The 14,745-nt window shown below is 41.0% G+C and overlaps 1 protein-coding gene and 1 non-coding gene across 10 annotated transcripts in view; both read left to right on the plus strand.

Annotated features, from left to right (window-relative positions):
- Positions 1-14,745, plus strand: part of CFLAR (CASP8 and FADD like apoptosis regulator) — a 41,722-nt gene that overhangs the window by 15,050 nt on the left and 11,927 nt on the right. For 7 of the 9 annotated variants that reach the window (XM_017545266.1, XM_017545268.2, XM_017545262.2 and 4 more), the window contains 5 exons: positions 1,627-1,762; positions 2,617-2,699; positions 7,718-7,772; positions 9,693-9,742; positions 10,443-10,524. In XM_017545266.1, the coding sequence (XP_017400755.1) occupies positions 1,627-1,762; positions 2,617-2,699; positions 7,718-7,772; positions 9,693-9,742; positions 10,443-10,524 (406 nt within the window). Of the gene's footprint in view, positions 1-1,626; positions 1,763-1,846; positions 2,572-2,616; positions 2,700-6,255; positions 6,363-7,717; positions 7,773-9,692; positions 9,743-10,442; positions 10,525-14,745 lie in introns of those variants that run through there. The other 2 variants (XM_017545274.2, XM_017545277.2) reach the window with 2 other exon arrangements.
- On the plus strand, positions 4,484-4,546 carry LOC119473700. Its single transcript, XR_005202916.1, has one exon. It is a non-coding gene; the product is annotated as a U7 small nuclear RNA (small nuclear RNA).

A 14,745-nucleotide genomic window follows, 5' to 3' on the forward strand; every position in this document is an offset into this window, starting at 1 on the left:
AAAGAAAGAGAAAAGAAAAAGAAAAATATGTAAACTCCAGTTGGCCTGGCCGGGCACAGTAGCTCATGCCTGTAATCCCAGCACTTTGGGAGTCCAAGCTGGGCATATCACTGGAAGTCAGGAGTTTGAGATCAGCCTGGCCAACATGGTGAAACCCCATCTCTACTAAAAATACAGAAGTTAACCGGGCTTGGTGGTGCATGCCTGTAATCCCAGCTACTTGGGAAGCTGAGGCAGAATTGCTTGAACCTGGGAGGCAGAGGTTGCAGTAAGCCAAGATTGTGCCACTGCACTCCAGCCAGGGCTATAGAGTGAGACTTCATCTCAGAAGAAAAAACAAAAACATTCCAGTTGGCCCTACATGGGAATGTTGACCTAATAACAGGCCAGGAAATGTTTGAGAACCTATTGTTTCCAAAATATGACAATAGGTCCTCAAAGTAGGCAGGCCAGTGCCTGCCTCAGAATTCAAATAAGTCATTGTTTGAGAATTTCCTCATGTTTCTAATGATTGTAGTTTTGTTTCTTAAGTCCCATCAAATGCAAAATGGGAAGGAAAATGAAACTAGAACTCCCTTTTTGGTTTCTCCTAGTAATTGTCTCTCCCAGTCGTTTATATATATTTAAATTATGATTATTGTTTCCTAAAATAAAGATAGCACTTCAGTAACCAAATGTTAAATGCAAAGGAAATAAACCCCACAGCAATGCTTGTTTCTGAAACATAGTTCGTTCATAATCCTTGTGGCCCAAGGTAAATGAATGGCCAAACACTCAAACCTTGTTGTAATTTTACTTCTCTATAACCTGCTGAGTCAGAATGAGTTGGAAGGTCCAGCACTGATTCAAACAGTTTGGAAGCTTTAAAACTATATCATGTGATTTTTCTCATAAAGTCTTTCCCCAGCTACCTTCTTTCTCCCTATTTCGGAGAAGTCCTTAGAGTTTTTCACTGTAATACCAGCCTGATCTTTTGGAAAATAATAAACTCAGGTGGGTTCTGTTTTCAGGCCTGCTCTTTTATGGTCCTTCTCAATGACACAACATGGCACACGTGTCTGTCTGCACCCAAGGAGCAGCTTGATGACCAAAAGACTTACCACCACCTCTGTTCTGAGTAAAAATCACAAGTCTAAGGTGCTCATGACTGAGATGTCTGGTTTAAGATCACTGAAGGTCACTGAAAGGGCTCATCTTTTCACATTTTCTTACTGTTATAAATCACATGGACTGAGGTTTGCATTTGGGGCTTATTAGTCATCTCTGTTTTTTTTTTGTTGTTGTTTTTTTGTTTTTTTTGAGACAGAGTCTTGCTCTGCTGCCCAGGCTGGAGTGCCATGGTGCAATCACGGCTCACTACAGCCTTGACCTCCTGGGCTCAAGTAATCCTTCACCTCTGCCTCCTGAGTAGCTGGGACCACAGGTGTGTGCCACCACACCCAGCTTATTTTTTTATTTTCTGTAGAGATGGGGGTCTCGCTATTTTGCTCAGGCTGGTCTCAAACTCCTGGGCTCAAACAGTCTTCCCGCTTCAGCCTCCCAAAGTGCTGGGATTACAGGCATGAGCTATTGCACCTGGCCTAGCTAGCTCTATTGACATTTGTTTTTTGTTTGTTGTTCTCTTAGAGTTTCTTGGACCTTGTGGTTGAATTGGAGAAACTAAATCTGGTTGCCCCAGATCAACTGGATTTATTAGAAAAATGCCTAAAGAACATCCACAGATTAGACCTGAAGACAAAAATCCAGAAGTACAAGCAGTCTGGTAAGAATTTTGGCCTCTCAGTGGTCTAGAGGAAGCACTCTGTGCATGGGGCGTGTGACTGGTAAAGATTCAATTGTTAGATAGGTGGATGGAATGGAACCCAAATGACCAAAGCCCCCTTCAGCTTGTGGCTAGAAATCACATCTCTTTATATCCTTCGTATGCCAGATCTGCCAACTCCATTGCTCTGTATATTCATGATCTCTGCAAAATGCTGCCAAGCAGTTCTTAACATTTCAGTTTTCAAGAAAGAATCTGGGATCTGCACAGGCTGGCAGAGCTATGGATATGCAGGTGTTTTGCATGTATGCTGAACCCTACTGCCTTGCTCTAGTATTTGGCCTGATAAACACTATCCAAGTTCGGGTGATGTCACTTGGGTCTCATACCTTCCCTGCATGTGTCCCAAGTTTCACAAAACCTCCTTATGGAAAAGAGCACATTCGATTTCTTCCTTGATGTAAGGGACCAGTCTCACATTGGCCTTTTCCCTTACTTGCGTCCCTCATTTTCTTTTAGACTCCGCCTCAGCTTGAGCTCTGTTAGCAAGTTTACTGCCACCATAGTATCACAGCCTAAAGGGCATGGCTGAGACTCATTGATCTGTAGAGCACTCTTCCACCCCAACACACTCTAAAAGACTGATCAAAGATCAAGAACAGAAGTAGCATTTATATTCCACTCTTAACGATGCTTGGTGGAAGAGTCATCTGATATTTTGAATTCAGTAAGGTGACTAGAAAGTTTAGGGTATTTTGAAAGATGATGATTGACCTTGGACTGAACCATTGTTGAAGATTTATTTGATAATAATTTATAAATTTTAACTCAGTACCTCCCTTCTGCTTTTTTAGCTCAAGGAGCAGGGACAGGTTACAAGAATGCTCTCCAAGCAGCAATCAAAAACAGTTTCAAGGATCCTTCAAATAACTTCAGGGTGAGTCTGGAGCAAACATGTGGAATCCCAGCATGAAACCGCTGCAGGGTTCTAATAAAAATATACATAGTCTCACAGCATGTAATTTATTTAATATCTGAAAAAATTGTGATAGAAACATGTATTTGTTTTAAAAATGTGTAACTTCTTATAATTTCAAAGCTAATACATGTTCGTTGAGATCTTTGGAGACTACAGAGAAATATAAAAGAAAATAAATCATCTATATGCCACTACTCAAAGACAACCACTGTTAATTTTTTGATATATTTCCTTCTAGACTCTTTTTTATGTGAGTTTGCATCTGTATCTGTGTGTGTGTATGTATATGTATATACATATATATTTACATACAGTTGGACAATGGGACTTTTTTTCACTGTTCATTTATTTACTTGAAATTGTAACTTAAAAAAAGAAAATGTAACTTTAAAAATAAAAATAGATGCACCATGCCTATGGAAAAATATTTTTAAATGTACTACAAAAAGTTTTAAAAGTGTATTTTCTGCTGGTCGCAGTGGCTCACACCTGTAATCCCAGCACTTTGGGAGGCCAAGGTGAGCAGATCATGAGGTCAAGAGATCAAGACCATCCTGGCCAACGTGGTGAAATTCTGTCTCTACTAAAAATACTAAAATTAGCTGGGCATGGTGGCACGTGCCTGTAGTCCCAGCTACTCGAGAGGCTAGGGCAGGAGACTTGCTTGAACCCGGGAGGTGGAGGTTGCAGTGTGCCAAGGTTGCGCCACTACACTCCAGCCTGGTAACAGAGTGAGACTCCGTCCCCCCCCCCCAAAAAAAAAAAGATATATTTTCTACCCAGGTGCAGTGGCTCATGCATGTAATCCCAGCACTTTGGGAGGCCAAGCTGGAAGGATCACCTGAAGTCAGGAATTAGAGACTGGCCTGGCCAACATGGTGAAACCCCATGTCTACTAAAAATACAAAAATTAGCCAGGCATGGTGGCAGGTGCCCGTAATCACAGCTACATGGGAGGCTGAGGCAAGAGAATTGCATGAACCCAGGAGGTAGAGGTTGCAGTAGTCAAGATCATGCCATTGCACTCTAGCCTGGGCGACAAGAGCAAAACTCTGCCTCAAAAAAAAAAAAAAAAAAAAAAGTATGCCTTCTTCCTACTCCTATAATACTGACCTCCAATTCTTTTCCCTAAAGGCAGCTGTTGTGAACTAGTTCATTCTGTAACTATCCAGAGACAGTCTACACATATATTTCACATTTGCTTTTTTCTCTTGTACAAATGCTAGCATCATATGCCCATTGTCCTGACCTAAAAATTATTGGAAATAGTTCCATATGATTAACATGGAACTGCCTCTACTTAATCATTATTTTGAATGATTAGTTTTATTTTCTTGATGTTTATAATGTGTTTAGCCCTTTCTTCTTGCTGTATGTTTAGGTTGTTTCCGATCTTTTGTTACTACTAATAATGCTATAAAATAAATACTCTTGTACTTCTTTGTGCATTTTCTTTCTTACTGAGCTAATTTTAATGATTTCAGCAAAAGTTATTTTGTTGTTGAGTAATAAAAAAAGATTTTTTGGGGGTTCATTAGCATAAGTATCATATAGTCACTTATGGTTGTTGTGTTCGTAGTACTTAGTACAAGGTATCAGAATTGTTCTTTGGTTAATCTTTTATCTTAAGAAGTTAAATCTTGGTGTAATCTCATCCTCATGTTCATATAAAGGTATGTGGAGTTTGTATTGAGGACTTAGACCCGGGTACAATTTCATTGTTAAATTAGAAATGCTTTTGGCAGTGTTAACAGTTGTTTTAGAATTTATCTAGCAGGCTTTTCAGTTTTTGCCAGAAAGCCCCTAAAAAAAAAAAAAGAAGGAAAAAAAATGCTTTTGGCTGGGTGTGGTGGCTCATGCACATAATCACAACACTTTGGGAGGCCAAGGCAGGCGGATCAGTTGAGCCCAGGAGTTTGAAACAAACCTGGGCAATGTGTCAAAACCCCATTTCTACAAAAAATACAAAATTAGCTGGGCATGATGGTGTGCCTCTAGTCTCAGCTACTTGGGAGGCTGAGGTGGTAGAAATTGCTTGAACCTGGAAGGTTGAGGTTACAGTGAGCTGTGAGTGTGCCACTGCACTCCACCCCGGTGACAGAGTGAGACCCTTTCTCATGGAGAATAAGTCTGTGAGAAACACTTCTGAGCAATGCAGTTTCTGAGCTAAAATGGATTTATGAATTATTATCCAACCCCTTTCGTCAACAAAATAAGGAAACTTAGCCCTAAAGAACATTAAGTGATTGTCTACCTGTAATTACTAGCAGAGTTGGGCCCAGCCCATACTCATTTCACTACACCATGATATATATAATATACTGTATACTCATTATGCCATAGCCTAGATATAGCATACTTTTTTTTTTTTTTTTTTTTTTTTTTTTTTTTGTTTTTTTTTTTTTTTGAGACAGTTTCTCTCGTTGCTCAGGCTGGAGTGCAATGGCACAATCTCAGCTCACCGAAACCTTCGCCTCCCGCATATAAGCGATTCTCCTACCTCAGCCTCCCGAGTAGCTGGGATTACAGGCATGCAACACCACACCTGGCTAATTTTTTATTTTTAATAGAGATGGGGTTTCTCCATGTTCGTCAGGCTGGTCTCAAACTCGTGCCTGCCTCAGCCTTCCAAAGTGATGGGATTACAGGCATGAACTACTGCACCTGGCCTAGTGTATATATTTTTTTAAAGAATGAAATGTGCTTCCTTTTGTTATTCTGAGTCTCTGTAATACCAAACAATGAGAAAAAGCAGATTTAGGATTCTGGTCCGGGCTTTCTGAGTTTTCTCTGCTATCATCTGTCTAATATAAATTATATTGTCATTCTTGGTTAAAAACCTGCCATATTTTTAATTTTGTGTTAAGTGAAACATATTCATTGCTGTGTAGCCTGTTGTGAGCCAATATGCTTTGCATATTAATTTCTCCTTAAATTTCCTATAATTAATATGTGACCCTAAGGCCTAGGCACAGTGGCTTACCCCTGTAATCCCAGCACTTTGGGAGGCCGAGGCGGATGGATGACGAGGTCAGGAGTTAAAAACCAGCCTGGCCAAGATGGTGGAACCCTGTCTCTACTAAAACTACAAAAATTAGTCAGGTGTGGTGGCAGGTGCTTGTAATCCCAGCTACTCTGGAGGCTGAGGCAGGAGAATCGCTTGAACCTGGGCGGTTGAGGTTTCAGTGAGCTGAGATCGCGCCACTGCACTCCAGCTTGGGTGACAGAGTTGAGACTCTGTCTCAAAAAAAAATAAAGAATTAAAAAATTATATGGCTACAATATAATGCTTTTAAAATCCATTTTTGATTTGATATGTTACCTCTCTCTAATAGTATGTTAAAGTGAATACACATCTATGCGCGGGGCTAATTTCTATCTGATATGATCAGCGTCTGGCTAAGTCACTGATTATTAGTGAAAAAGGCAACTAACATGTTTTTCTTTAATGTAGACACACAGACTTAGCTAGTGACACAGCTTAACGGATAGTGTACTTCTCTTTTTTGGCTAGGTTAGCTTCAGAGAAGAACTGTCATTTGAAAGCTGAGTGTCTCAGATGGGTTGACAGCATGTGGTATGTGTACCTTACATAGGACCTGTCATCTGAGAAGAGAAAGGGTCGGTTCAATCTTTCATTCTCTGATTAATCTTACTCTAGCCCTCAGAAGTGGTTTATCAAGAATATTTGATTCCCCAGAATCAAGACCATATGTTGCTTATGTGTAGCTAGACAATGATAGAACAGCATTAACTGGACATTTATTATGTACTTCTGTGTGCTTGGCACTGTGCTGAGTGTTTTATGTACATTTAATCTTCATGCAAAATCTATAAGGTAGGTATTATTACTATCCTCATTTAGCATATGAAGAAACACACATAAAGAAGTTAAATAACTTGCTCGAGGTTACATAGCTAATAAGTGGCAGAATCAGGATTCCTAGCCAGGTCTAGTCTGGCCTAGAAATTCGACTCTTTAGTTTTGCTCTTGTTGCCGAGGCTGGAGTGCAATGGCGCGATCTTGGCTTACCGTGGCCTCTGCCTCCTGGGTTTGAGCACTTCTCCTGCCTCAGCCTCCCAAGTGGCTGGGATTACAGGCATGTATCACCATGCCCGGCTAACTTTTTTATACTTTTAGTAGAGATGGGGTTTCTCCATGTTGGTCAGGCTGGTCTCGAACTCCCGACCTCAGGTGATCAGCCTGCCTTGGCCTCCCAATGTGCTGGGATTACAGATGTAAGCCACTGCGCCTGGAGAAATCTGACTCTGAACCATGCTGTACTTTGCCCCTATGTTGAAGGAACAGGTGGAATGTCAATCTCATGTTCTAACAGCTTATCCTAACCTGGAACTATTATAGCAACTATATTATACTGTAACATCAGCTTTTATTGGGCTGTTTTGAAACATTCTAATTTGCTAGCTTAGCATATTTACACTTTCCTTATATTTTCATCTTTTTTTTTTTGAGACAGAGTTCCACTTTTGTCACCCAGGCTGGAGTGCAATGGCCTGATCTCAGCTCAGTGCAACCTCCGCCTCCCAGGTTCAAGTGATTCTCCTGCCTCAGCCTCCGAGTAGCTGGAATTACAGGCGCATGCCACCATGCCCAGCAGATTTTTGTATTTTTAGTAGAGATGAGGTTTCACCATGTTGGCCAGGCTCGTCTCAAATTCCCAACCTCAGATGATCCACTCACTTTGGCCTCCCAAAGTGTTGGGATTACAGGTGTCAGCCACCACCCCCAGCCTATTTTCATCTTAAAAGCAGAATTTCCTTGTTCTTTGATAATATAATATGGGATTTATGGAGTTAACAGCTCTTGCTATTCTTTAGATAATTTAACTGTGGGGATGATATTTTAATTTTTTTCCTGGGTTAAGAATTCTATGGAGACATTTAAAGAGGTGTAATGTATTGTGTGCCTCTGAAATAACTGACCAGAAGTGTGACCTTATTCTTTATATTTGAAGCTCCATAATGGGAGAAGTAAAGAAAAAAGACTTAAGGAACAACTTGGCACTCAACGTAAGACCAGTTTTTCTTTATATTCTTTCTTTATAAATGCTTGATAATTCTAGTACAAATGTTGCATTTTTAGAGTTGGCCATTTCCTTTATCTACATAGGCTAAGTAAGTTCTCAAAATAAAAACTAAACTGTTAGACTCATTGGCATTTCTAGTTGTCTATTGAATTAGCTTATCTAAGTTTGAACACCATCGTACTTCATCAGCGTCATCATCTTGGCTATATTTTAAGAGATGTGACGTTTATAACTGAAATGGAATGGAGCTATAACCAGGCTATGTTAAACATTCATCCAACCATAATAATGAACCATGTTAAACCAAATATCTAGCAGCAGGAAGAGAAAAGGTAAATAAGTTCTTGTCTTATAGCCCATTTAATAAATCTGGATACTCTACAGATGATATCCCCCCTTCCCTAAAAAGGAAAGAAGACATGCAATTTAAAGACTAGTCATTTCAACCCACATGATCTCTGTCTTCTGTCTTAAAACATTAGCACTTGATCCCATAGATCATTTTTTAAAAGTTTACTTTTTTTTTTGAGAGGGAGTCTCACTCTGTCACCCAGGCTGGAGTGCAGTCGTGTACTCTTGGCTCACTGCAGCCTCCACTTCCTGAATTCAAGTGATTCTCATGCCTCAGCCTCCTGAGTATCTGGGATTAAAGGCAAGTGCTACCACACCCAGCTATTTTTTTTTTGAGACAGAGTCTCGCCCTGTCACCCAGGCTGGCGTGCAGTGGTGCATCTCAGTTCACTACAACCACTGCCTCCCAGATTCAAGTGATTCTCATGCCTCAGCCTCCTGAGTAGCTGGGTTACAGGCTTGTGCCACCATGCCCAGCTTATTTTTGTATTTTTAGTAGAGGCGGGGTTTCACCCTGTTGCTCAGACTGGTCTCAAACTTCTGACCTCAGGTGTTCCACCTGCCTCAGCCTCCCAAAGTGCTGGGATTACAGGGATGAGCCACCGTGCCTGGCCTCATTTTTGTGTTTTTAGTAGAGATAACATTTCACCATGTTGGTCAGGCTGGTCTCAAACTCCTGACCTCACATAATCCACCCGCCTTGGCCTCCCAAAGTGCTGGGATTACAGGTGTGAGCCACTGCATCCAGCAAAAGTTTACTTCTTTTGCTTGTTTTGAGTCCTCCTTGAAGTGAGAGCTGAGACTCAGTCTTACACTGGTAAAAGCACATGGTTATGTTTCTGAACTCCAGGAAGCAGGGACTGATGGGCTGCGATGGAGGGCTTCAATCTTACCCAAGGGGCTTACTCCCAGGTTGGAGTGCAGTGGCACAATCTCGGCTCAAAACTGGTGGTTCCTCCACCTCCCTAACCTAATCTAGTCATTTTTTGTCTAGCAAAATTTGCTTTCAACTTATCTCCATTTGCCAGGCTTACTGCCCCCATTGTCACTGTCTTGCCATTGACATTTTATTTTATGGTCTCCCAGTATCACTGGACTGTGAAAACACTGCCATCTGTTTTATAACTAGCAAACGTATATAAGGTTTCCTTGCTTTGCACTAAGGCTGTTCCCTTTAGGTATTGTCAACAGTTTCAGCATATATAGGAAAGCTATCAGTATTATTGGGTGGTGAGGTTATTAGATTCTACTATCAAGTTAAAAACTCACCAGCCACCTGTTCTTCACCTAGAGCTGGGTAGGGGAGAGCCTTCTTTCACTTGCTGTTTAAGCAGCTTTTCTAGATAGCCCTGGTAGCACTGGGACTTGTGTTTTCTTATGTCAGTTTCTTCAATGTGAGGTTGGAAACTTGGGGCCAAGTATAGCTGGGGAAAGAAGACATAATTGAAGAAAATAGGAAGGGAGGACAGTTGTGATACAAAGAAACTCAGCCAGTGTGGGGGTAGACTTAGTTCTTCAGCTTTGTAAATGATTTGTCTCTCTCATCCCCTAGAAGAACCAGTGAAGACATCCATTCAGGAATCAGAAGCTTTTTTGCCTCAGGTACAGAATAAATGATCTGATTTGGTATTGTATCTCCATAGCTGTGGAGAACACTGACTTCTTAAAAAATATCTGTGCATTAAGAATTCTTTGTGACAATGGGATGCTGAGAGTGTTGTTCTCCTGAGAACTTCCATACAAGGGAACCCTGAATAACAAAGAGAAAGATGTTTAAGTGGATTGCATTAGTGGACTTTGGAATGCAGGGAAATTCTAAAATAGCACCCTTTGTCTCAGCTGAGTGACTGCTGAACACACAAATCAGCAGTGATACTTCACTGAACTTTGACTTGTTCTGGCTTTTTCTTAAGTTGACACCTCTTTGTAAGCAGAGGCAATCGAAGGCCTCCCTTTGTACTTGGGAAGATACCACTCATATAACTTCAGGTTACTGTGGAGACAAATGACTCACATTTTCTCTTTTTCAAATTATCTTTATTCCACAAAGCCAATAAAGAAACTGAAATTTTCATTAAAATTAAATAAAAATGAAAATAATGTGTTTGTCTTAAGCATATTACCCTAATAGAGGAAAAATTTATAATAATGGGAAACATTTGTTGTAATGGGAAATTTCAGGCTGTGTCTGTTGAGTGATTCACCTGCCAAAGGAAATCCTGAAGAAGAGATGGTATATGGGTGGGACCTTGTAGAAACAGAGCAATATCAGGAGTCTAGCAATTCTTGTCTTCCTTTCCAGAGCATACCTGAAGAGAGATATAAGATGAAGAGCAAGCCCCTAGGAATCTGCCTGATAATCGATTGCATTGGCAATGAGACAGGTAGGTGTGGAAGCTGCAGATTAACTGGTTCCCCCACATTGAGATCATGGCACAGGCAAGCTGTATTCATCAGCGTGATCAGCACCGCTGCCATGACAAACCAGTGCAACAATCTGCTTCAGGCTGGGTGCGGTGGCTTATGCCTGGAATCACAGCACTTTTCGAGACTGGGATGGGAGGATTTCTTGAGACCAGTTAAACATTAGCTGGTGTGGTGGTGCATACCTGTGGTCCCAGCTACATGGGAGAAGCAGAAAGATCACTTGAGCCCAAGGAGGTCAAGGCTTCAGTGAGCCAAGATTATGCCATTACACTCCAGTGTGGGTGACAGAGCAAGACTCTGTCTCAAAAAAGAAAAAGAAAAAAAAATATGTGGTTCAACACTATAATAGAGACTTGTTTCATGTCACAGGCTAGTGGGGAGCTTTGTTCCATGTGGCCATTCAACGGCTCCATCATCTTCTGAGGTCTTGGAGTTTTCTGCAGAGTCCTCTGCATCTGGCTAGCAGATAAGGGAAGAGAGAATGTGTGGAGGATCACATAAGAGATTTTAGGGACCAGACCTAAAGGTGATAATATGCATCATTTCCACCCCATTCCATTGGTCAGAACTCAGTCATGTGGCTCCATCTAACTGTAGCGGACATGGAGAAATTAGCTGTGTGTCAGGAGGAAAATGAAATGGGTTTGAGGAACATGTAACAGTGTCTCTAGCACAAAGACATCATTTATGATAGTTGGTGAGCTTTAGTCTTGTCTTTTTATTTGGATGCTGTAGAAGGGAGGAATGCTGGAATCCAGAGGGACATTGATAATAATGGAAGGCATTCTGGCTTCAGATATTATCACATGCCCTATCATTTCACCTAGATAGACTACCAAAGCTTTCCTGGGAACATTAAAGAAGTGATAAATGTGTGTTCACTTATAGAGCTCTGGGTATTTTCTGAGCAATGTGTCAGTTCTGCTGTCCTTTCCTTTGGTTGTTGGCCTCAGTCTCTTCTATCTGTGTGTCACCATTGCTTCAATCTGAGTCAGTTCTTTAGCTCAGTTGTTGTTGGATGTCTGACTCAAATTGAATCACTGGTGATGCATCAAAAGAGAATAAGAAGAGCCTAGAAAAGTGGAATGACGTTCTATTTAATTATTTAGCTCTTCTTTAAGAGTATCGATCATTGTATTTCCAGCTTTAGAGCTTCCCAACATTCTCTTAAGATGAATCAGAACTGTCTTTTAAGACTTACTTAAAATGTTACCATGGGGAGTTTTATGGGAAGAGAGGCTATGAGAAGGTCGAATTAAATATAAGACTAAATTTACCAGGATTTCAGATATAATCCTGCCTGCTCATGTCCTATTTTTGGTTAGATATGAGAAATGTTGTCTCCTCAGCTGTAGATAAGTGTCCTCTCCTTTTTAGCCATTAGTACTCATGTAAGATTGCACTCCAGCCTGGCAACAGAGCAAGACTCCGTCAAAAAAAAAAAAAAAAAAAAAAAGAATGAGAAAATATTTTCTTAATGAGTCACTTCCTGTTTTAAGAGATTATGTAATTGTCCTGTACTTCTGGTTTTGGTCAGTTTTGTTTTGTTCATCAGCAGATATTGTACGTATATCTGTTTTATGAAGAGAATCATAAAAAAAGCCATGATCTGTGAATTGAAAAACTAAATTTTTTGGCTAAAACTCAGTGTCTGTGCTTGCTTCCCTTGCTGGGTTGTGGGCCTCTTGTGGACAGGGGCTGAATATATATTCATATTTTTCTGCATTATAGGCGCATGATCAGAGCTGAGAAATGGAATATGACAGTGTGGGTTTGAATCATGGCTATGCTATGTTCTAACTTGTGACCTTGGGCAATGTCCCTAGCCTCTTTTTTTTTTTTAATTTAAATTTTATTTTTATTTTTCCTGTAGTGCTGAGTTCTCAGCCTCCTTAAACCTCAGTTTCTCTTTTGTAAAGTGGGTTAATAACAGGACCTACCTCATAGGGAGGTGGGGCAGAATGAGTGAGTTTGTACTTAGAAAGGGCTTAGAACAGTGCCTGGCACAGTGTGAGCATGCACTAGATGCCAACTAGTATTATCCTCATTTGCTTGTTTAATTTTAGCTATAAACCACCTAAGCAACACCTCACCATGGCTTTGCGCTTGATACCTAGAGTCTGATCTCAGGCAAGTGAGAGACCAGGGTACTGAGGCCTACTCTGTGCCCAAGGGTGAGTGGGTTGCATCCCCTTAGGCTGTGGTACACTGGAATGGAGGCCATAACCTGAAAGGGGACAACTTCTTAGATAAACACTCAAGTGGAAAGCTGAGCACAACATTCCTACCAGTCACAGTCTGAATGGGCTTGGCAGAGGAGAATCTAAGTACAAAGGTCCCAACCTTTGTACATCATGCTTTTGGTCAGGGTGTGAGCAAGTATTGGTCTCGATTGCATTGGTATATCTCTTCCTGCCCCATGGCTGCTGATGTATATGAGCTCCAAGAATCAGAATGGCAGCTTTAGGCAGCAAGTCCCTCCTGGTCAGACATAGTACTTTCAAGTTCAACATCTTGATGGTGCAGTGCTGGACAAGAGTAGGCCTGGGCCATTACAGGGTACCCTGGATATTTACTGCTGCCCTTCCCCTGAGAATTAGGGTGATTCGACTCAAGCCCTCCCTGCCTCTGGGAACAGAATCAATAATTGGGCTTGAGGTCACTTATAAACGCCCCTGGGCTCAGCTGGCTAATTAGCAGGTAAGAAACAAGACAGCATGGCTGGATGTGGTGGCTCATGCCTGTAATCCCAGCACTTTTGGAGGCCAAGGCGGGTGGATCACAAGGTTAGGAGTTTGAGACCAGCCTGGCCAACATGGTGAAACCCTGTTTCTACTAAAAATATGAAAATTAGCCAGGTGTGGTGGTGCGCACCTGTAATCCCAGCTACTCGGAAGGCTGAGTATTGCTTGGACTCGGGAAGCAGTAGTTGCAGTGAGCTGAGCTCGTGCCATTGCACTCCAGCTCTGGGCAACAGAGCAAGATTCCATCTCAGAAAAAGAAAAAATAGGCCCAGAATCCTGTTTTGGTTGAAAATCATTGTTATTAGTGCAGCACCCTTCATCTCTTTTCCATCTAATCTGTAGTTAGGGGGCTTCTTCTAGAGTAATTATGTGGGTTTCCTCTTTCTAGTTAACTTTGCCACCTGGTTAACATTGAACTACTGGGAGGAGTGCAGGAGTCAGATAATAAACAAGCAGGTAAGGTAATTGCCAACCAAAATAATGGCTCTGAAAGAAGCAAACAGGAACGTGATAGGACTAACTTGGGCATAGCTGTGCTCAGAGTACATAATTTATTAAAAATCTACTATGTACCAGGTACTTTGCTAATTGCTTTACATGGATTCTTACTTAATCCTCATAAATAATACCATAATATAGGTACTATTCTCTCCATTAAATTTTTTTGGTGTTCTATGTAGAACTAATTTGCTAGAAATATTCTATTTTTAGGGTGAAGAAGCTAAGCAGTGAACTACACTCCTACCTTCTCTAGTACTGATTGAGCTGGGATTCAAAAGCTAGACTCCAAAACCTATGCTTTTGACTACTTTGTCTCAATATAATTTCCGTGAAGGTAGGGGAGTTTATCCATCTCTCTTCCTATGGGTCTCCAATACCTGGAACAGTACCTGGTACATAGGTGTTCAATAAATATTTGTTGGGTGAGTGAATGAAAGAATAAGCTCTCCCAGTGTCAGTGTGTCTATAAAAGCCATTACTTTTTATCTTTAGAGTTTAGCAGACTCTCTTCTACCTAGCTTCCCTTCTGTTCTCAAAAAAACCAGATAAAAGTATTTTATCTGTTTTTTTTGAGAACAGAAGGGAATATAGGTAAAAGTATGCTCTTTGTATTTTTTATCTGGTTTTTTTGAGAACAGAAGGGAAGATAGGTCAAAGTATGCTCTTTATATTTATAGGTTTATTTTTAACTTTATTTCTTTGTCCAATAAATGTTTGTTGAGTGCCTACTATGTGCAAAGCACCATGCTAGGTCCTGTGTGAAGCAAATATTAAGGCAATGAGGTGGAGTCTGGTCTCACAGCTGTGTTATACATGAAGTAAGGTTATTCTGTGGTAGCACATTCTTTTTTTTTTTTTTGAGACAGAGTTTCGCTCTTGTTACCCAGGCTGGAGTGCAATGGCGCGATCTCGGCTCACTGCAACCTCCGCCTC

Source organism: Cebus imitator, unplaced genomic scaffold (assembly GCF_001604975.1).
Source record: "Cebus imitator isolate Cc_AM_T3 unplaced genomic scaffold, Cebus_imitator-1.0 Scaffold178, whole genome shotgun sequence".
Taxonomy (NCBI): Eukaryota; Metazoa; Chordata; class Mammalia; order Primates; family Cebidae; genus Cebus; species Cebus imitator.